Source organism: Aquarana catesbeiana, linkage group LG05 (assembly GCF_042186555.1).
Source record: "Aquarana catesbeiana isolate 2022-GZ linkage group LG05, ASM4218655v1, whole genome shotgun sequence".
In the NCBI taxonomy this organism is placed as follows: domain Eukaryota; kingdom Metazoa; phylum Chordata; class Amphibia; order Anura; family Ranidae; genus Aquarana; species Aquarana catesbeiana.
In genome coordinates this window covers 16,996,798-17,020,451 of record NC_133328.1, presented here as the reverse complement: position 1 = coordinate 17,020,451, position 23,654 = coordinate 16,996,798, and the positions used below count along the sequence as shown (strand labels likewise).

Sequence of the window (23,654 nt, the reverse complement as noted above, 5' to 3'; positions counted from 1 at the left end):
TTCTGTTATATTGGCAGAAAAGCCCCCCCCCCCCTGCTTCTGTGGCCAAAGAAACCCAAGCTGTCCTCCCCGACCAAGAGAGAAACCAATTAATATGAGTCTGTAGCTTTGCATGCTGTAAGGTAACTGACCCCGGGGGGGGGAGGGTAACTAGGTCTGCGTGTGATAGCGAGGGGGTAGTCCGTCTTCTGTGCTTCTACACTGCTGTGGCCATATTGGCAAGGTCTATACCCACTGAAGGCTTTCTTTTTTGTTTTCTCTAAACAGTGTACTCAAATAGGTAAGTGTACACAGCTGGATGCTCCTTGGACTTTCTTTCCATTCTAGTTTGCCATATAATGTATAATTTCTCGAACAATTTTATATTCCTGGGAAAACTGTCACACACAACTCTGCACCAAAAAATGTATTCCACTTTGTGTTCCTGAGTTTAAGGACTGCGCTAACCTCAACCTTTTCCAAAACTAGGCCTTGGAGTTCCCAACTTTGGATGATTTTGTTCTGTTGGCTTGTACTTGCCCTCTGGCAACGTTGGCTTTTTTTGTTTTTTTTTAAGGCTGGGTTCACGTATAGTGTGACGACTGGTTCTCAATGGAGCCGGTTCACACATGTCAGGGGCGGGCCGCAGTCTGGATTGCAGAAGGGTCCTGTGCATCTTTTGGGTTCAGGTGCGAATTCGGGCAAAAATTCGGACCAGAACCGGTGAACAGGGACGCACCGGACCCCATATTGGGAATCGTGGGCGGAGAGAAGTGGTGAACCCAGCCTTAAAGTGAAAGTGCGCTGATCATTTTTGATCCTTTGCCCTAACCTAACAAAATACACCTCTCCTCTCCACGGATGCATATTTATCCTGATCTGAATGCTGCTGAGTTTTTATTTTTTTTTTTGTGTTTTTTTTAATTTATTTTTTTACCTTCAGGTCTCACTGTCCTGGCTGCATTTGCGCATTACAGTCCCATAAAATTCAATAAGGCTGGTGTTCTGTCAGATTAGCGAACGCGAAAGCGCCACGGGGTTGTGTCCACCAACGGCCCACGATCACGACGAGGAGATGCAGAACAGGGAACTGCGTATGTAAATAAGGCATTTCCCTGTTCTGCCTAGTAACATGGCAGAGATCTTCTGTTACCTGTCATCAGGAACATGAATCTCTGTCATGTCAGTGGTAGCCCCTCCCCCCTACAGTCAGAACATACCCAGGGAACACACTTAACCCCTTGATCGCCCCCTAGTATTTAACCCTTTAGCGAACCCAATAGATCAGCCTATGTAAATCAGAACTGCCTATGTAAATAAGGCATTTCCCTGTTCTGCCTAGTAACATGGCAGAGATCTTCTGTTCCCTGTCATCGGGAACATCGATCTCTGTCATGTCAGTGGTAGCCCCTCCCCCCCCTACAGTTAGAACACACCCAGGGAACACACTTAACCCCTTGATCGCCCCCTAGTGTTTAACCCTTTTTCTGTCGGTGACATTATACAGTAATCAGTGGCTATTTTTAGCACTAATCGCTGTATAAATGTCAGTGGTCCCAAAATAGTGTCCGATCTGTCCACCGCAATGTTGCAGTCCTGATCAAAAATTACTAATAAAAAAAAAAAAAATGAATAATAAAAATGCCATAAATCTATCTCCTATTTTGTAGATGCTATAACTTTTGTGCAAACCAATCAATATACACTTATTGCGATTTTTTTTTTTTTTTTTATTCTTACCAAAAATATGTAGAAGAATACATATTAGCCTAACCTGAGGGAGACATTTTGGGGTTTTTTTATATATTTTTGGGGGAGATTTATTATAGCAGAAAGTAACAAAAACAAATATTATTCATTTATTTATTTTCAAAATTGACGCTCTTTTTTTTGTTTATAGCGCAAAAAATAACTGCAGAGGTGATCAAATACCACCAAAAGAAAGCTCTATTTGTGGTGAAAAAAAGACGCAAATTTAATTTGGGTACAGTGACGCACGACCGCTGCAATTGTCAGATTAAGCGATGCAGTGCCAAATTGTAAAAAAAAAGTGCTCTGGTCAGGAAGGGGGTAAAGTTTTCCAGGGCTGAAGTGGTTAATTTTGAAAGCCTTAAAGGCTTAGCGGTGCGGGGTGCACCAACTTGGCCTCCGCCACCTTCCTACTGCTGGCGTCCAGCTTCTTTCAAAATGTAACATTAAAACAGCATCACAGATATCAATATACTATATTTAATTTATATACACTCACTTTATTGCTTAAATTACTCGGAAATTCAAGCCGTAGCTGGGTGTACTAAGATGTCTGCTGCCACTTTCTGACTGCAGGTGTTCTGTCAGATTAGCAAACCAGGTGGCAGTGGAACGCATGCGCAGCTGACGGAACGTCACTTTCGTTCGCTGATCTGATGGGTTTGCTAGTCTGATGGAACACCGACCAAAGACAGTTCGAATCTGGGCCGCTTCAACAGGAACCCGCCGAGATTTGAACCATGTGTGGGCAGGCTGAATGTACCAAGTTTATTGATCGATCGACTTTGATACAACCAGCTTGCTGGATTTTGCATGTGATTATCGCCAGCGGCTGGTATGACTGCTAGAATTAACTGTCTTCTACCGGCGGGGACGGCTTCCCCTGCCCCCCCTGCCGGGAGAGTACAAGGGCATGGCGGTAGGGATTCCCCTGACAACCCGTGGTTGCAAGAAATGAATTCACTCTGTGTATGGCCGGGTTAAGGCTGCATCCTGAAGAAGAGAGACGATCCCCATAAATGTTCTTTGGAACTGTAATGTGCAGGCGCAGCCAGGACAGTAAAGACTTGCGGAGTTGGATGTAAACAAACACGGGGGGGGGGGCACATGGCTGTTAGTCAAGGTGTGCAGGCATCTATGGATGGGGAAAGTGGGTTATGTTGGGTCACGAGAAGGGTCAAAAAGAATAGGCGCACTTTGTCTTTAAAGTGAACTTATCCCTTTTAAGAGTCAGTCCAGGCGAAAACAGATTTTGCTATTTTTGCTAGATTCTGCTTATTTTAAAATGGTTAATTAAAGGATAAGTTCACCTTTTGGGAACATGTTGCATATTCCACCCAATTTTAGGGTGGAACATACATGTAACATGCTCCCAATGCAGCAGCCGCTGACCGATTTTTTTTAAAATAGGATTCCATCTCAAGAGCGGCTCTGTGTTTATATCCCAGAGTGAGAGAGAAGTCCTCCTATGATAACATAGTCAATGTTGGAAGAGAGCCTTGTACAAGCCATACATGTAAATCCTATGAGAGTGTCTGTGTTGGATCCAGAACACGGCATAGAGGAGATCCGTTGCTGATTTTTGGCATAAGCGTTCATGGCAGTTGTGCTGCTTAAAGTATATCTTAAACCAAAACTGTGTTTTTTCTTTCTTTTTTTTTTTCTCCTGCATTTTGATAAAGTAGGGGGCGCTTAAAACCCTTATCAGATTTTCTTTTGTCATTGCTGTGATTTTCCTTCCCTTCCTGTCCTGTAGACCCAATAGGAATTTGAGAGGAGATCTCTCCAAAGTGAGGGAAATCCCCTCCAAGGGCCTGTTTGCTCTTAAAGTGTTCACCTTTTCTGTATGAAATGAAAAAGTGAACTAAAACCCTACGCCCCCTCTCCCTCTCCCCCTGGCCCCACCCTCTCCCCCTCCGGCCCCCCCTGCACTTACCTCTGTGGGAGATGCAGTTTGATCCGTGCAGTGGTCCTGGGATTTGAAAGCCACGCCGTTCTTCTTTCCCTAGAACCCGCTTCCCATGGGGGCACTCGGGCGTGCTCACTCCTGAGCTCCACTGTCAATGGCTCTGCTCTTGTGCAGGTCGCTGGATCAGATCGGGCTCAGGTAAGAATAAGGGGGGACGGCTGGGGGGATCCTGCAGAAGAGAAGGTTTTTTACCTTCATACATAGAATGCATTAAGGTTAAAAAAAAAAACACACTGAGGGTTTAGAACCACTTTAAGGGCACTTTCATACTGAGGCGGTAGGGGCCTTGGCGGTAAAGCGGCACTAAAAATAGTGGCGCTTTACCGTCATTATAGCGGCGCTCTTCGGGTCACTAGCGGGGTGCTTTTAACCCCCGCTAGCGGCCGATGAAGGGGTTAATAGCGCCCGTGTAGCGACACTACCGAAGCGCTTCAGTGGCGCTGCCCATTGATTTCAATGGGCAGGGGCGCTTTAAGAGCGGTGTATGCTATTTTTAGTGCTAAAACGCCTGTAAAGCGCCTCAGTGTGAAAGTAGATTAACTCCTAATAGCTGCCTGCCACATTGGCTTATCGCTATTATTCATATCTGACAGGTTTATGTCTCTGTCTGTGAGAGAGGAGAGAAGCAGAGGAGAGAAGCACAGAGAGCAGCTATGCCTGCCCCTCCCCTCTGCTGCCCATTTACAGAAGCCTTTGTGTTTTGTGAATGAGTTCACACAATACAAAGGCTTCTGTGAATGGGCAGGAGGAGGGGAGGAGCGTGAATAGCTGCCCTCTGTGCTTCTCTCCTCTCTCACAGACCGAGACATAAACATGTAGCTGCGTCGGGGCTCTGGAAGCTATACTGCTGGAACAAACTAAATCTGCCAGATATAAATAATAGAGAAAAGCCCAGGAGGTAGCAGGTCCTGCCATTCAGGGTTAAGCTGTCTATTGTTTTGTGTTAACGCACGCCAGTTATGAAACGCGATGAGGTAGCCCATTCATTAATGGGCTTGCATTGCACCACAATGGGGGGAAACAAAATGCATGACCCTTTAGCAACATCGTGCACCACAACACATGGCATATGCGTCTTGATGTGCTGCAGTGCATTGGGCTCTGCTATACAGTGTGTTGGGGTGCCATTCACAATGGATGGCACTGCATGCAGAGGTTAGCTGCATTGCCACAACACACAAGTGTGAATGGGCCCTTGCATAGTTGTCACCGGAACAGGTGTCCCCATTGGGAGATTCTGTTTTGTTGACCACTCAAAATTTGGAATTTTCCCATCAGTTTTGGTCTAGTGGTCACCAGGACAAATAGAGAGATGGTGCATATCTCTAGACAGCAATGAAGGTCACCAGGACAAATAGAGGGTGCATATCCCTAGACAGCAATGAAGGTCACCAGGACAAATAGAGAGAGGGTGCATATCCCTAGACAGCAATGAAAACCTGACAGGGGTTCTAACCCTTCCGCACTCCACCGCAAACTAAAAAAACGCATTGGTTCTAGATATACTTTAATATCGCTAGTAGATGGGTGTCCAAGCTATTATAAACCTCGTGTTTTGTACTTGTTTCTTGATGCAGGCCCAGAATGACCTCCAATGAATAACGTGTACCCCTGCGCTCTTCCCCCTAACCCAGAAATACGAGGGCTTGTGTTTACTAACTGAAAACAAGAAGACATTTTTGGCATTTGAGCACATGGTCCAAATTCCCTTTTCTAACTTTCTTACCTGCGCTAGTAAAACAGTCAGATTTCTGATAGCGCTGCTGTCCTTTTCTTTTCTTTTTTTTCTTTTTTTTTTTTTCTTTTTCACCCCCGGCGTGTGAATCGCACATGTGCACAGACTTCTAAGGTACCTATAGACAGAGGATGAACGTCTGTCATTCATGGATGATTCTTTTATTGAGTGTTCATTGAGAAAAATTGTTGCTCGGAACCGTCTACCACGCCGACTGACGTTCTGACCGTATCATCAACATTTCTCACTCTGCTTTATGTACTAACTCTTGGAAAGTGTCAACTACCTGTAGATCCCAAGTTGGTGTGTCTCATGCCAAACTGATAGGGCAGCCCGGACTTCCTTGTTTTTACTGGTCATGTGATGTCAGCATCACATGAAACTGAAGAGCCACATCCAAGGGTTAATAGTGAAACAAATTTATTCCAGTGTAAGATCCAGTGGATGATTTTAAAAAGATCCAACTTTTTGTCTGGGGGACAGAACTCACTTCCTTCAACAGGGCTTAAAGCTGAATTCCAGGAACTCAGCTCCTTTGTAAAAAAAAAAAAAAATGAAGGCACACTATGAGTTAAGTCCAGTGAGGTGCATGACACCTCCTGGGCTTAGCTCTATTATTTATATCAGACAGCTTTATAGTACTCTCAAAAGACAGCTATTGCTGTAGTTCCGGGGAGTAAGCCGCCGATCCTTCTGAGCATCTTGAACAAGTGAGTAGCTGCAGCTGCTATGCCCGTCCCTCCCCTCCTCCTTATACAGAATTTATATATTGCAAAATTTATAATAGTGCGCTTAAACCTAACGTATATACTCGAGTATAAGCTGACCCGAATATAAGCCGAGGCACCTAATTTTACTACAAAAAACAGGGAAAACTTATTGACTCGAGTCTAGGGTGAGAAATGCGCAGCTACTATAAGTGGAAAAGAGGGTCAACAATGCCCATTTGCAGCCTCACTGTGCCCATTTGCAGCCATAGGTCCCCCGAACTTCAAACGCGGTAGTTAAGGGTTCCTAAATGCCCCCTAGCTGCAGCCAAAATTTGGGGTCTCTGGACCCAAAGGGTCCCGAAATGGCATTGCTGCAGATGGACACAGTTGACCGACTTTCGGGCCCCCTATCTCGGGGCCACTTGGTGCTAGGAACTTCAAATTTGGTGTGCAAACCCAGTGAAACAACATATCCAAAGCTGGGGTTCTTAGCACCAAGTGGCCCCGAGATACGGGGCCCCAAAGTCGGTTCGGAAAATGTCAAGCACTTTTCTGCAGCAGAGAATGACATTTTCCAAATCGACTTTGGGCCCCGGTATCTCGGGGCCACTTGGTGCTAGGAACACCAGCTTTGGATATGTTGTAGTGCACTGGGTTTGCATACCAAATTTGAGGTTCCTAGCACCAAGTGGCCCCCAGATACGGGGCCCCAAAGTCGGTTCGGAAAATGTAATTCTCTGCTGCAGAAAAGTGCTTGACTCGAGTATAAGCCGAGGAGGGCATTTTCTGTACAAAAAAATGTGCTGAAGAACTTGGCTTATACTCGAGTATATACGGTAGCTATAAATAGTAATAAGTATGGCACAGCAGTACAATATCCAATACTCCAAAAAATGCACTCCAAAAACCAATTACTAGTGCTCCCTCCTCTGTGAAGAAATAAAATCCAGATATGGAAACAATACATATAATAAGAAATGTGTGTGGAAAGTCCCAACAAGGATAAACCACCACCTGGAGGAAAGGTTCTTAATCACCTTCAATAAATAAATCCAAAACCTGAGTCAAAATAGTACTCTCCAGAGCATGGATCCCCACTCTGATGAGCTTATGAGTCCCCGTGGTTCAAATGGTCCGTTTTCTTCCCAAAGTTTCTCTCAGAAATAAAAACACATCATTGCGCAAGATTGCTAAGTGATTCATAAACCCCCAATTAGTGTAGGCTGTTCACTCACATTTGGTAAGGTTCAAAACGCTTTTTAACACATGTCCGGTGTATTCAAACACCGAAGGTGAGGTCACTGACTCCTCCCGGCGCGTTGCATCACAAATCACGTGACTTTCTCAAGGGGAATTCATTTATATAGCGCTAACAGATTACGCAGCACTTTACAGTATAAAAGGGAGATAGTACAGTTGCAATACAATAAAATACAAGAGGATTAAGAGGGCCCAGCTCAGAAGAGCTTACAATCTAATAGGGTGGGGCAGGTGGTACAAAAGGTTGTAACTGTAGGGAATGAGCCGATGGAAGTGGTAAAAGATTTGCTGGATGTGAGATAGGCTTCCCTGAAGAGATGAGCTTTCAGGGACTGCCTGAAGCCAGCTAGAGTAGGTGATAGCCGGACAGGTTGAGGTAGAGCTTTAGAGAGATAGGGAGAGGCTCTGGAGGAATCCTGGAGATGAGCATGGGAGGAGGAGACGACAAGGGAGCTTGAGAGTAGGAGGTCTTGAGAAGAGCGGAGAGGACGGTTTGGCTGGTATTTGGAGACAAGATTGGTGATGTAGCTCGGGGCAGAGTTGCGAATGGCTTTGTATGTTGTGATTAGTATTTTGAATTGGGGTGATCGGGAGCCAGTGTAAGGTTTGGCGGAGAGGGTTGGCAGACACTGAGTGGTTGGTAAGGTGGATAAGTCTGGCAGCACCATTCATGATAGACTGAAGAGGTGAAAGCCTATGGAGAGGTAGGCCAATGAGAAGAGAGTTGTAATAGTCAAGGCGAGAGATAACAAGGGAGTGAATGAGGAGCTTGGTGGTTTCATTAGTAAAAATGGGCATATTTTAGAGATGCTACATAGGTGAATTCTACAAGCTTTTAACGATTGGATTTGGGGCTGAAGGGACACGTCAGAGTCTAGGATTACAACTAGTGCCATGGCATGAGGGGAGGGATTGATGGTTGCTTTATTGATTTTGATGGAAAAGTCATGGAGGGGGGCACGGGTGTGGGGAATATTACCAACTAGGTTTTAGAGAGATTTAGTTTAAGGTAAGTGGTGCGACATCCATGCTGATATGTCAGTAAGTTAGTAATGCGAGAGGAGACTGAAGGAGTGAGGTGAGTAGACAGATTTGAGTGTCATCAGCATATAGATGGTATTGGAAGTGGGTGGTTATCAAGTGACCAAGGGAGGAGGTGTAGATAGAGAAGAGAAGGGGTCCAAGAACAGAGCCTTGAGGGACCCCCCTCCACAGAAAGGGGCAATGGAGAGGAGGAGACAGTTGTAGGTAACACTGAAAGAGCGCTGTGATAGGTAGGAGCAGAACCAGGATACAGCTGTATCTTTAATACAGTAGCCTTTGTATTATGTGAACACATTATTACTATTTTGTAAAAAAGTGCAGGCATACTATGAGTTAAATCCAATGAAGGTGCCTGCCACCTCCTGGACTTAGCTCTGTTATTTAAATCTGACTGGTTTATTATGGTCCTGGAAGATAGCTTCTGGAGCTCCTTCAAGTGTAGAGTTGATACAGCTGTTATGGACAGCTCTCCCCGCCTCCTGCCCATTCACAGAAACCTTTGTATTATGTGAACACATTCACAAAATACAAAGGCTTCTCTGAAAGGGCAGCAGAGGGGTGGGACCGGCATAGCTGATTTGTGTGCCTTTCTCCTCTCTTACAGCCATTAGTGTCTCTGAGTGTAATTCCCGGCAGAGCAATAAACCTATCGGATATAAAAAAATAGAGATGAGCCCGGGAGATGTCATGCAGCTCATTGGACTCATAGTGTTTTTTTTTTAAGAAAGTGGCTGAATTCCTGAAAATTAGCTTTAAAATTAGGTCTGGGGTCCTTGTACTACAGAACACTTTCTTCTTTCCATCAAATACAGGTGGCCTGTAATCCCAATGCCCTGAAATTGCTGCCTCTGTTGCACTGAAATCCCATGCAGTGGTGTCAGCTCTCCCTGAATTCCCAAGACAAGACCACTGTTTTCCTTTAAAGAACAGAAATGCCCTTTATTGTAGGATGGGGCAGCCTTTTCCACTCAGTCCCTGGCTGCTTTCAATAAAATGAAACCCATTTTGATTTGTCACATCTGGAATGTATTTAGCTGATTTTAGGGTTTAAAGCTGGGAATTTAGCAACTTTGTAAACAGTGCAGACATACTACGAGTTAGGTCCTGCGAGGTGCTTGCCACCTCCTGGACTTATTATTTACATCTGACAGGTTTATTGTGCTCTGGGAAGATAACTTCTGGAGCTCCAACATGCTCTGGTCTGAGCTCCTTCAAGTGTAGAGTCGATGCAGCTGCTATGCCCGCCCCTCCCCCCTACTCCTGCCCAGTCACAGAAGCCTTTGTATTATGTGAACCCATTCACAAAATACAAAGGCTTCTGTGAATGGACAGGAGAGGGGGCAGGCATAGCTGCTGTGTGTGCTTCTCTCCTCTCGCAGCCCCGAATGTATCCTGTGGGGGGGAGCTCAATAAACCTGCCAGATCTAAGAAATAGAGATAAGTCCAGGAGGTGACATGCACCTCGTTGGACCTAACTCAATAGTATGGCTGCACTTTTTACAAAGTTTCTGAATTCCTGGAATTCAACTTTTAAAGTCTGTTGCAATCATTCATACACACTCAAGACAAGTGATCATGTCCTCTGACGTTCATCTGAAGTTTTTTGGGTACCTTCACAGGTCTGTTGCAAAACAAAACACACAGCGCAGGTGCAACGTGTGAGCTTTTCCCGAATTGTATTGATAAGTCTGCGGAACACTATAACAGAACAAACGATCTGCTGTACAACCGCACCTCTTTATCTCGAACGTATCCTACATGTAACGTGCCTCTGTCCTATGTGTCCGCTTTGGTTTTTTTTGGGGTGTTTGGCTAACCTCTTGTGTGGAAGGGAAGAAAATCTTGTTTTTTTATTGACGATGAGGGAAATAACTACTACTGATTACTGATGTCATTGCTTCCCAGCTCTCCTGAACACACACACACATATACCATAGCTGGGTGCAAGTCTTTGAAGCTTCTTTTGTGTATTCATTACTCAAACTGATCCTCTGTTTATCAGCAAACTACTAAACATTTTATTTTTCGATTTCTTGTTTTTCTTTCTCTCCTTTTTCTTCTTCTCGTAGATGAAAATTTTATTCTCAAGCATGACCGCGCATTCCTATTGTCCATGGCAAACCGTGGGAAGCACACAAACGGCTCTCAGTTTTTCATGTGAGTTTTGTCATCTTCCTTCTGACAGCTTAGGATCCCAGAACATCAGACTGACATTTTTGTTAAAGCTGAACTAAAAGAAGTCAGCCACTTTGGAAAAAATGTGCTGGCATACTATGAGTTAAAGGGGAAGTACAGCCAAAGCTCCTTTGGTTGTACTTCTTCTGTGGATCACAGGAGTGCAGTTCGTTCTGCACTCCTGTGACCTGTTTTCAGCAGACAGCGGGCTGAAGTCTGCTGTCTGCTGACGTCACAGAGCCGGTCCAGGCTAGTGAAAGATCGTGACCATATGGTCGGGATCCGCCCACACCGGTAGCCGGGTCAGCCTCTCGGAGAGCCTGAGCAGACCGCTTCCACTCCCTCCACAGCCCAGAGCGCGGGGACGCAGAGCAGGGAGCTGTGACTGATTAGTCATCAGCTCTCTGCTCAAGGAGCCCTGAGAACCGAGCGGTGTTTGATCGCTCAGTTCTCAGTGTTCGGGCTGGCGGAACCGATGCTGCATCCAGCAATGTAAGTATGATAATAATAAAAAAAAAGAAAACGGATTCCCATACTTCTCTTTGAAGTCCAAGGAGGTGCACTTATCTCTTTTATGTGCATCTTGACAGTTTTATGGAGCTCTGGGAAGATTGCCATCACTACACTCGGGGGCTCTGAGAGGAGAGACGCTGTCTTCTCATACACAGCAGCTCTGCCCACCCCTTCCCTTCTGCTGGCCATTCAAAGAAGCCTTTGTATTCTGTGTATGAATAATAAAAAAAAAATGTGTTGCGCTGTTTCCTTAAAGTGGTTTTAAACCCTTTTAAAAACTCCCAAAAAAATAAAAAAACCTGCAAGATTAAGGCATAATGAGTTAGTATGTATAGCATACTAGCTCATTATGAATTACCTACCTGAGATCGAAGACCCCCGCAGCGGTACTCGTTCACCGCTCCGGCGGCCGACATCTCTCTGGGGGGTTACTTCCGGGTATCGCAGCTCCGGTGCTGTGATTGGCCAGAGCCGCGATGACATCACTCCCGCGCGGGAGCCGCCCATAACGGCACAGTACAACCGACAACATACGTGCCATTGCTTCAGTTTGCATAAGTGCGCATCTGCTGATGACGTCGGCACATGCAAATACAGCGATATCTCCTAAACCATGCAGGTTTAGGAGATATCTAGTGTAGCTACAGGTAAGCCTAATTATAGGCTTGCCTGTAGTATAAGGTGGTTGTAAAGGGTTTACAACAACTTTTAAATCAAACCAAATCGTTACCAATACATAAACATAATATACACTAAATAACATAAAGTACCTTAAAATAAAAAGCTTCATCAGTGCCACCACCAACACACCGCTAAGCTCCGCCCTTTGTATTTTGTGAAAAAGTTTACATAATACAAAGTGTTCTGTGATTGGGCAGGTGGAAGGGACAGACGGGCAAAGCAGCTGCATGCGACTTTGCAACTGAAGGAGCGGAGGCCGAGACATTCCACTGTCAGAGCTCCACTAATTGTGCTGTAGCTATCCTCCCAGAGCTCCACAAAACTCAAAACTGTCAGATGCACCTGGTTGTACTTCTAGTATGCCTGTACGTTTTACAATGTGGCTGATTTCTGAAGTGTAGCTTCCTGCAACGTAGGCACGGTGAGATTTAGGGGTTTTAGAATAATGTCACATTGATCCTTCGAGGTCCCAGAACAATGACACACTGATATTTTGGTCAAAGGTCTTTGACGCACTTACAGGTTCTGACAGGTTCCAAAAAGAACTGATCTGAAATTTGAGTTACCAGAACATTGACGGATACTTGGGGAGGGGGTCTCAGTACAATGATAGGCAGGCACTTGGGGACCCCAAAACAATGACACACTGACTCCTAGGACTCTAGAACACTTGTTTCTGGAGTCTAGGGGCAATGGCACACTGACTCCTGGGGTTCCATAACAATAACACACAGGGGGAGGTTTATTAAAACTGGAGCACTCCAATCTGGTACTGCTGTGCATAGTAGCCAATCAGCTTTTAACTTCAGCTTGTTCAATTAACCTTTGACAATAAAATCTGGAAGCTGATTGGTATACAATGACACAGTGACTCTGGGGTCCCAAAACAATGACCCACTGACTTTAGGGTTCTAAAACAATGGCACTCTGTCACTCAAAAGTCCCATAACAATGGCACACAGACTCCTGGGGTCCTAGACCCCATAAAACCTTTACATTTGGGAGTGCCATTGGCACCTGGTGGATCAAGGCCCTTGAACAATGATGCACTAACATTTGATGGATTCTTAAAACAATGACACATTGACTCCTAGGACTCCAGGACACTTGTCTCTGGAGTCCTAGAGGAATGGCACACTGACTCCTGGGGTTCCAAAAAAATAAAACACAGGGGGGGAGATTTACTAAAATTGGAGCACTCAGAATGTGGTGCAGCTGTGCATAGTAGCCAATGAGCTTCTAGCTTCAGCTTGTCCAATTAAATTTGGAATTAAATTTAAATTAAAACTTGGAAGCGGATTGGTTTTTGTGCAGAGCTGCAGCAGATTTTGCATGCTCCAGATTTAGTAAAGCTCCCTACTGACTCTGTGAGTCCCAAAACAGTGACTCTGGGGTCCCAAAACAGTGACTCTGGGGTCCCAAAACAGTGACTCTGGGGTCCCAAAACAGTGACTCTGGGGTCCCAAAACAGTGACTCTGGGGTCCCAAAACAATGACTCTGGGGTCCCAAAACAATGACACGTGACTCTGGGGTCCCAAAACAATGACGCTGTGACTCTGGGGTCCCAAAACAATGACGCTGTGACTCTGGGGTCCCAAAACAATGACGCTGTGACTCTGGGGTCCCAAAACAATGACACTGTGACTCTGGGGTCCCAAAACAGTGACTCTGGGGTCCCAAAACAGTGACTCTGGGGTCCCAAAACAGTGACTCTGGGGTCCCAAAACAATGACTCTGGGGTCCCAAAACAATGACACGTGACTCTGGGGTCCCAAAACAATGACACTGTGACTCTGGGGTCCCAAAACAGTGACTCTGGGGTCCCAAAACAGTGACTCTGGGGTCCCAAAACAGTGACTCTGGGGTCCCAAAACAGTGACTCTGGGGTCCCAAAACAATGACATGTGACTCTGGGGTCCCAAAACAATGACACTGTGACTCTGGGGTCCCAAAACAATGACTCGGTGACTCTGGTGTCCCAAAACAATGATTCGGTGACTCTGGGGTCCCAAAACAATGACGCGGTGACTCTGGGGTCCCAAAACAATGACACGGTGACTCTGGGGTCCCAAAACAATGACACGGTGACTCTGGGGTCCCAAAACAATGACACGGTGACTCTAGGGTCCCAAAACAATGACACGGTGACTCTGGGGTCCCAAAACAATGACACCGTGATTTTAGGGTCTTAAGGCCTGGTCCACACCTATGCATTTTTTTACGCGTTTTGTGTTTTGCAGAAGCACACTACAGTCCTTATAACATGGTTTCCTATGGATGGAGTTCACATCTGTGCATTTTATGGAAAGGGCCAGAGACTTTTTTTCTGGTTTTTGGTTCCATAGACTTCAATGGATGAAAAGCGTGTATTGAAAAACGCAGAATGCACCTGCAATATGCAAACTGCAACCTGCATAGGTGTGAATCGGGCCTAAAACAATGACACACACTCACTCAAAAGTCCCAGAACAATGACACACAGACTCCTGGGGTCCTAGACCCATGAAATATTTAACATTTGGGAGTCCCATTGACACCTGGTGGATCAAGGCTTTTAGAACAATGATGCACTGACATTTGGTGGCACATTGACTGTGGGGTCCCAGACCCAAGACACATTTTACATTGGAGAGTCGCACTAAGATCTAGTGGATCGAGGTCCTCCAACAATGAGACAATAACATTTGGTTGAACCCCATACCAATGACAATACTGACTTTGGGTCCCAAAATAATGACACGCTGACTACTGGAGTCCCAAAATGATGACAGCTTGGAGGTCCCAGAACAAAGGTACATTTGGGAGTCCCATGGACACATGGTGGAGGGGAGGTCCTTGTGTAATGACATGCTGACATGTGGTGGTGGGGAGGGTGGGGTGGGGTGGGGGTGTTCTAGAATAATAACAAACTGACACTTGGAGGCGTAGTTCCTTTGCAACGTTGGATCACTCCACTTGGTGGTAGGTACTATTTTACTATGGACTTCCTGTGAGAACAGCAGCATAATTCTATAGGTTTTAGGTTGGTATATGTTTGTATGACAAGGAGTCTGTTCTAGGCGTCTTGCAGAATCTAAAGCTTAATATGAGAATAGCTTAATGAAATGAATTTTTGTTCATTGGCTGTCAGATACATTGACAAGTGTGGATCTGTTAGGTTTTTTTTTTTTAATTTATGCCTTGTGTAATTTTTTCTTTCTCTTATTCTTTACATTATGAAGAACAACAAAAGCGGCACCGCATCTTGATGGGTACGTTCATCTTGCTGTCTTTCATTTATTTGAATTTTTTTTAACTTGTATTATCTCTGTTTTTAGGAAACTGAAAGTTGACCAGAAAGAAGCAGAGTACAAAAAAAAGGGGTTGTAAGCCAGGCATAGACGGTTCGAATCTCGGTCAGTTCAGCAGGGACCAGCCGAGATTTGAACTATCTATGGGCAGGCTGATTGTATCCAAGTTGATGGATCCACTTGGGTACAATCAGCATGTTGGATTTTTACATGCAATTATTGGCAGAATCTATAGCCGCTAGAAATAATCGATGTGCATTCGGCCAGTGTGGCTGTGTTATGCTTGGAATGCGCTTAATTGGCGCCCCCCAATCACATGATCACTGTGACAGCCAATCACTGTGATCACATGAACAGGAAGCCCATGTAACGCCTCGGACCACAGCATGGAACTCTGAAGGGACGGCACGGGTATGCCGTCCTATCGGGGCGCATGTGCCAGTGACATCACCGGCTGCACGCAGTGTGAATATCTTCTAAACAGTGCAAGTTAAGGGGATATTCACTGTATCTACAGGTAAGTCTTATTATAGCCTTACCTGTAAATACAAGTTAAAAAAAGAGTTTACTAGCACTTTAACCACTTCAGCCCCAGAAAGATTTGCCTCCTTCCTGACCAGGCCATTTTTTGCGATACGGCACTGCGTCGCTTTAACTGACAATTGCACGGTCGTGCGACACTGTACCCAAACAGTTTATGTCCTTTTCTTCCCACAAATAGAGCTTTCTTTTGGTGATTTGATCACCTCTGCTGTTTTTATTTTTTGCTCTATAAACAATAAAAGAACGATAATTTTGGGGAAAAAAAAAACAATATTTTTAACTTTTTGCTAGAAAAAATAGCCAAAAAAAATAAAAAATTCTTCCTCAGTTTAGGCCAATATGTATTCTACATATTTTTGGTAGAAAAAAAATTGCAATATTGAGTGCATATTGATTGGTTTGCACAAAAGTTACAGCGTCTCCAAAATAGGGGGATATATTTATGGCATTTTTTATTTATTAATTTTTTTTCACTAGTAATGGCGGTGATCTGCGATTTTTTTTTTTTTTTTTTTTTTTTTTTTGCGGGACTCTGACATTGCGGCGGACAGATCGGACACTTTTGACTTTTTTTTTGTGACCATTGCCATTTATCCCCTTCCCGCCGACCGAACGCACATATGCGTACTCTGCTTTCCGGGGTTATACCGGGATGATGCCCGCAGCTGCAGGCATCATCCCGGTACCATTGTTTACAGCGGGCGATCGGCTACCCGTGTATAACAACCGATGCGGCTAAAAGCCGCTCGGCTGTTATACCGGAGGAGCGGGAGGGGACACGCCCCCCTCCCGCCGCTGTTACCGGGCCTCCCGTGCGATCAGCAGGCCCGGTGTCCGTTCGGCTGCCTTCGGCGGCTGGGGGCGGGCTGGAACGAAGCTGCGAGCGGCTTCGTTCCAGCCTTCTTGTTGTAAATGCGGAAGCCACGTCATGACGTCACTTCCCGTTTACTCGGCTGCCAATGGCGCCGAATTTAAAAAAGTACACAGTATTCAGAATCGCTGTTTTCGGCGATCTGAATACTTTGAAGTGTAAAGGAGGGATGGGGGGTCTTTTAGACCCCCATCCCTCCATAAAGAGTACCTGTCACCACATATTACTGTCACAAGGGATGTTTATATTGCTTGTGACAGCAATAAAAGTAAAAAAAAAAAAAAAAATTTAAACACAATTTATAAAGTACAAAAATAAATAAATTAAATAAAAAAAAAAAAAAATTTTTTTAAAGTGCCCCTGTCCCCGCGAGCTCGCGCAGCGAAGAAAACGCATACGGAAGTCGCACCCGCATATGTAAACGGTGTTCAAACCACACATGTGAGGTATCGCCGCAATCGTCAGAGCGAGAGTAATAATTCTCGCCCTAGACCTCCTCTGTAGCTCAAACCTGGTAACCGTAAACATTTTTTAAATCGTCGCCTATGGAAATTCAAAGGTACCGTAGTTTGTCGCCATTCCACGAGTGCGTGCAATTATAAAGGGTGACGTGTTTGGTATCTATTTACTCGGCGTAACATCATCTTTCACATTATACAAAAAAATTGGGGTAACTTTACTGTTTGGATTTTTTAAAATTCATGAAAGTGTCACTTTTCCAAAAATTTGCGTTTAAAACACCGCTGCACAAATACCGTGTGATAAAAAATATTGCAACAATCGCCATTTTATTCTCTAGATTCTCTGCTAAAAAAATATATATAATGTTTGGGGGTTCTATGTAATTTTCTTGCAAAAAATACGGATTTTAACTTGTAAACACCAAATTTCAAAACTAGGCTTAGTCATGAAAGGGTTATACAGCGGCCTGAGCTAAGAATAGCCACTGATTACTGTATAAATGTCACTGGCAGGGAAGGGGTTGACACTAGGGGGTGATCAAGGGGTTGTGTGTCCTAGGGAGTGTTTCTAACTGTGGGGGGGGGGGGACTGCCTGGAGGAGGAGGAGACATATCACTGTTGAATCAGTATGAACAACAAATCTGTCTCCTCTCCCCTGACAGAACGGAGATCTGTCTGTTTTTACATTGGCAGATCTCCGTTCTGTCTCTCTCAGGAGCGATCGCAGGTGCCCGGCGGACATCGCACCCCCAGGCATTGTTATTTGGTTTATACCAACCCCTGTTAACCGCTTGCTGACTGTATAACACATACGGTGGCAAGGCTCTTGCGCACTTCCGGGGGCTCACTCTTCTGGCGACCCGGTTGTGCTGTGATTGAACAGCGGGTGCCAGCTAATGGATTACTGCTGGAACCCGCCGATCGTCTGAAATTCACACAAGACAGAGCCCTGCCTATGTAATCAAGGCAAAGCCCTCTTTTGTCAGCGGAGAAGTAATGGATAAAATCCATTACTACACTTAGTAAAAGCGCGACACACAAACACTGGCTGTGCACACATTTAATGCTATGAGGAAGGTTCCGGACGAAACATGTTGGCACTTTAGATGTCGCACTGCTGTTAGTGCTCAGTAAAGATTTAAAAAGACGCAATCGAGTTTCTGGCATTTCTTGCTATTTTAATGCACACATTTAAGCCTTTGATCACCCTAGATTTTTACCCCCTTCCAAGCCAGTGTCATTAGTACAGTGACCGTGCATATTTTTAGCACTGACCACTGTCACTGGTCATTCAAAAAGTTTCCTCCGCAATATCGCATCCCTGCTAGAAGTCGTTGATTACTAGTAAAAATAAATAAAAATTCCAGTATATGTTTCATAGTTTGTAGATGCGATAACTTTTGTGCAAACCAATCCGTATACACTTCTTTACCAAAAATATGTAGCAGAATAATTTATGAAGAAATTAGATTTTTTTCAAAAAATGTATTGGCTGTTTTATAGCAGAATGTGAAAAATATATATTTATTTTTTTTCAAAACTGTCATAGTTACATAGGCTGAAAAGACACAAGTCCACCTAGTTCAACCATAAAAACAAAAAACAAAATATAATATCATACAATCCCATATACACAATCCTATACCCACAGTTGATCCAGAGAAAGGCGAAGACCCCAGCAAAGCATGATCCGATTTGCTCCAGCAGGGGAAAAAATTCCTTCCTGACCCCCCGAGAGGCAATCGGATTTTCCCTGGATCAACTTTACCTATAAATGTTAGTGCCCAGATATATTATGTACATTTAGGAAAGAATCCAGACCTTTCTTAAAGCAATCTAATGAGCTGGCCAGAACCACCTCTGGAGGGAGTCTATTCCACATTTTCACAGCTCTTACTGTGAAGAAACCTTTCCGTATTTGGAAATGAAATCTCTTTTGCTCTAGACGTAAAGAGTGCCCCCTTGTCCTCTGTGATGACCGTAAAGTGAATAACTCAACACCAAGTTCACTATATGGACCCCTTATGTATTTGTACATGTTGATCATATCCCCCTTATTCTCCTCTTCTCAAGAGGTAATAAATTCAGTTCCTCTAATCTTTCCTCATAGCTGAGCTCCTCCATGCCTCTTATCAGTTTGGTTGGCCTTCTCTGCACTTTCTCCAGTTCCCCAATATCCTTTTTGAGAACTGGAGCCCAAAACTGAACTGCATATTCCAGATGAGGTCTTACTAATGATTTGTACAGGGGGGCAAAATGATATCTCCCTGGAGTCCATACCTCTCCTAATACAAGAAAGGACTTTGCTCACTTTGGAAACTGCAGCTTGGCATTGTATGCTATTATTGAGCTTATGATCTACCAAAACCTCCCCCCCAGATCCTTCTCCACCATGGATTCCCCCAGTTGTACTCCCCCTAGTATGTATGATGCATATTCTTAGCTCCCAAGTGCATAACTTTACATTTCTCAACATTAAACCTCATCTGCCACATAGTCGCCCAATTAGACAGAGCATTGAGGTCGGCTACAGCCACCCCTCTGTCCAAGTATACCACGTCCACAGCCACCCCTCTGTCCAAGTATACCACGTCCACAGCCACCCCTCTGTCCAAGTATACCACGTCCACAGCCACCCCTCTGTCCAAGTATACCACGTCCACAGCCACCCCTCTGTCCAAGTATACCACGTCCACAGCCACCCCTCTGTCCAAGTATACCACGTCCACAGCCACCCCTCTGTCCAAGTATACCACGTCCACAGCCACCCCTCTGTCCAAGGTCCGCACAATTGTCAGTTAAAATAACATAGTGCCGTATCGCAATAAATGGCCTGGGCATGAAGGGGGGGGGGGAATCTTCCAGAGGTCAAGTGGTTAATGTAGTTTTTACTGCTTGGTTAGCATGTAAATGCAAACAATAATATAAACAGACATGTGAAACATGTAAATAAATGAAAGTACTGAATACTGCCATCATTTACCAAAATGCAATGTTTTTCAATACAGCTGACACTTAAAGTAGAACTAAAGGCGGAACTTTTTTTTTTTTTTTCTTATTTAGTTTCGGATGGGGGGGGGGGGGGGGAGGGATTATTTTTGTTTCAGGCTTCCCAGCCTAAAGGCAGGATGTGGGGACTTATTGACCCCAGATCTCTCCATAAAGAGGACCTGTCATGCCCTCTTCCTATTACAAGGGATGTTTACATTCCTTGTAATAGGAATAAAAGTGATTAAAAAAAAAGTAAAAAAAAGTGTCAAAATAGAAAAATAAATGTAAAATAAAAAAAAAAAAATAATTAAAGCGCCCCTGTCCCCAGAAGCGAATGCATACGTAGGTCACGCCCACATATGTAAACGACATTGAAACCACACATGTGAGATATCTCCGTGAACGTTAGAGCGAGAGCAATAATTCTAGAGCTAGACCTCCTCTGTAACTCTAAAAGGGTAACCTGTAAAAAATGTTTAAAACGTTGCCTATGGAGATTTTTAAGTACCGAAGTTTGGCACCATTCCACGACTGTGCGCAAATTTAATGCGTGACATGTTCGGTATCTATGTACTTAGCGTAACATCATCTTTCACATGCAAAAAAAATGGGGCTAACTACTGTTTTTTATTTTTTTTTTAATGCGTGAAACTGTTTTCTTTCCAAAAAAAATGCTTTTGAAAAATAACTGCGCAAATACCGTGCGAGATAAAAAAAAGTCGAACACCATTTTATTCCCTAGGGTCTCTGCTAAAAAAAACATATATAATATTTGGGGGTTCTGAGTAATTTTCTAGCAAAAAAAATGATTTTTACATGTAGGAGCGAAGTGTCAGAATTGGCCTGGGTAGAAAGTAGTTAACTTCCTGTTAACAGGAAGTGAAGGGAAATCTCCCCAATGGGACGCAGGTGACAAGTAACTTGGCAGGGGTTAAAAATTGAAAAATAATTAAAAAAAGGTCAGTGCTAATTCATGTGAATAAACATATATACATAATATACATCATTATTAAGTGGATACATAAAAAATATTAATAAAAAATCCTTTAAAAAAAAAGTCCACACACCAAAAGAGACAAGAAATTAAAGGATGTAATTAAAGCAGAGTTCCGGCGAAAACTATTTTTTTTTTTTGCATCCTAGCATTATAACTAATGAGATTTCAAATAGACTATATAATAACGATCGCTTGTTAAAAAATATAACGTTCTCACTGTTATATTTTTTTTTCCTCCGTTTGTGACTGTTGCCATCCTGAATGTGGGCATGTGAAGCCCAATCGAGATCGCTTCCTGGAATAGCTTGGGAGAGGTGCATCCTGGGTAACCTGCATGCACCTCTCGATCTCGCGCATGCGCGATTCAACGGCGGCCGTAGTGCCGAGCACAGTACTGCCCACAGACTTCTGGGAAATGACGTGTCATCATTTCTCAGGAGCACAGGCGAGGGAGGAAGTCACCAGGAGCTCCGCGGACCAGGAAGTGGCAGATTACAAGGACTACATAGCAACAGGGCCTTTCTGGTAAGTATAAAAAAAACATTTCCTCCAAATGATTTTTTCTAGGTTAAAAGGAGTCTTTTAATGTATTTTTTTTTTTTTTTAAGGATGGAACTCCGCTTTAATGTGATGTGTAATTAATGTGCTTGTATGTGTTCTTGGTTATCCTCCTACACGTGTGATAGTGGAGCACAGATAACTAAGAACACACACAATCACATTAATGTTTGTACCATTATTAATTTGGTGTCTCTTTTGGTATGTGGACTTCTTTTTTAAAGGAATTTTTATTTATTTATTAATATTTTTATTGTATTAACTTAATTATGGTGTGATTTAGAATCAACTGTGTGGTACAAATTATTTATATGTTTATTTACATGAATTGGCGCCGACCTTTTTATATTATTTTTCAATTTGTTCACTTGAAAAAAGGGGCAGCCTTTTCCTTTTTATTACACGTATTGTCGCACAATATTTTTTTATTTTGGCGCCACCATTTGTTAAATACACTCCAATATTTCTACAGGGGTTCTAACCTTCCCTTACTCTATTCCAAAATGGAAAAGAAAAGGTTTTGGCTTTTTTAGTTACATTGTCATAAACGGCCATCACCAGATAACGATGTGTATCCGTCCCGTGTTTTGCAGTGTCCATGTGGTGTTTGGACTTGTCATTTCTGGTTTCGAGGTGATCGAAAAGATCGAGAGTCAGAAGACCGACGCAGCCAGCCGACCTTACGCAGATGTGCGAATTGTGGACTGCGGCCTGGTGGGCTCTAAATCCACCACCAAAGATGGTGAGGTTGCTTTCTGGACAAAACTGTAAAAATCCCATTATCGGTTTCCAAAAGTTCATAGTCATTAGACATATGCAATTCGTTTAGTTCCGAATTAGTTTAATTTCCAAATTTTTCTAATTTCCGAATTTTTCTCATTTCTGAATTTTTCTCATTTCTGAATTTTTCTCATTTCTGAATTTTTCTCATTTCCGAATTTTTCTCATTTCCGAATTTTTCTCATTTCCGAATTTTTCTCATTTCCGAATTTTTCTCATTTCCGAATTTTTCTCATTTCTGAATTTTTCTCATTTCCGAATTTTTCTCATTTCTGAATTTTTCTCATTTCCGAATTTTACAATTTCTGAATTTTCGGAAATTCTAAATTTTCGGAAATTGGAATATTTTAAATTTCGGAAATTCGAAAGTTCTAAAGTTTGGAAATTTTGAAAATCCAAAAATAAGAATGAAAATCTGAACATTCAAAAGAATGAAAATCTGAAATAATAACTAACTAATCATAAATATTAAATTATAGGTATTGGAATTTCCTTTCAAATCTGGCTGTTAGTGAACGTAACAAATTTATCCGAAGTTACGAATTCTCTAAAATAACGAATGCCGCATCTAAACAAGTGGAACATAACGATCTAATAATAATAATAAATAACAATAATAAAAACCTTTTTATTATTATTATTTATTATTACTTTGTTCTATTCCATTTGTTTAGATGCGGCATTCGTTATTTCAGATAATTTGTAACTTCAGATAAATTTGTATTTGTTACCTTCACTAACAGCCAAATTTGAAAGGAAGTTCCAATAACTATAATTTAATATTTATTATTAGTTATTATTTCAGATTTTACTGATTTTCTTTCCTTTTTTTCAGATTTTCGAATTTCTGATTTTCCGAATTCTGAAAATTCAGAAATTTGAAATTCGGAAATTTGGAAATCCGAATCTTCGAATTTCCGAAAAAAAGCAAAAAAAACCAAATGGAACAAAAACGAACAAATTTTTGGTCAGTGCACATGTCTAATGTTCATGGGCTACATTTGTTTAGGTTGGTTTTGCTAACATCTGTAGTTTAGCTCTTCTGGGGTCCTGTAAGGCATATGGCCATTTCAACCAGCTTCCAGAAAACACTCATACAGATAAACACATGCTAAGAGCTTTGTAAAGCAGGGATGTTTTGGCTGTAAGTGACTGTAAACGATCACCTTGTAAAACTACCCTTTCCGTTTGAAATGGGGGAGCCCACGGGGAGTCTCTGGTCCTCATTGGATAGATTTATAACAGCAGGAGCCATTCGCTCCCGTTACTGTCAATCAAATCCAGTGATACGGGGGTGGGGCCGAGTCCTGCTGTCTGTGTCAATGGACGCAGCAGTAGGACTCGGG

General features: G+C 43.2%; 1 protein-coding gene across 3 annotated transcripts in view; it reads left to right on the top strand.

Annotated features, from left to right (window-relative positions):
* NKTR (natural killer cell triggering receptor) overlaps positions 1-23,654 on the top strand; it is a 92,314-nt gene that overhangs the window by 29,704 nt on the left and 38,956 nt on the right. For all 3 annotated transcript variants that reach the window (XM_073629485.1, XM_073629486.1, XM_073629484.1), the window contains 3 exons: positions 10,516-10,603; positions 15,038-15,067; positions 22,122-22,270. In XM_073629485.1, the coding sequence (XP_073485586.1) occupies positions 10,516-10,603; positions 15,038-15,067; positions 22,122-22,270 (267 nt within the window). The remainder of the gene's footprint in view (positions 1-10,515; positions 10,604-15,037; positions 15,068-22,121; positions 22,271-23,654) is intronic.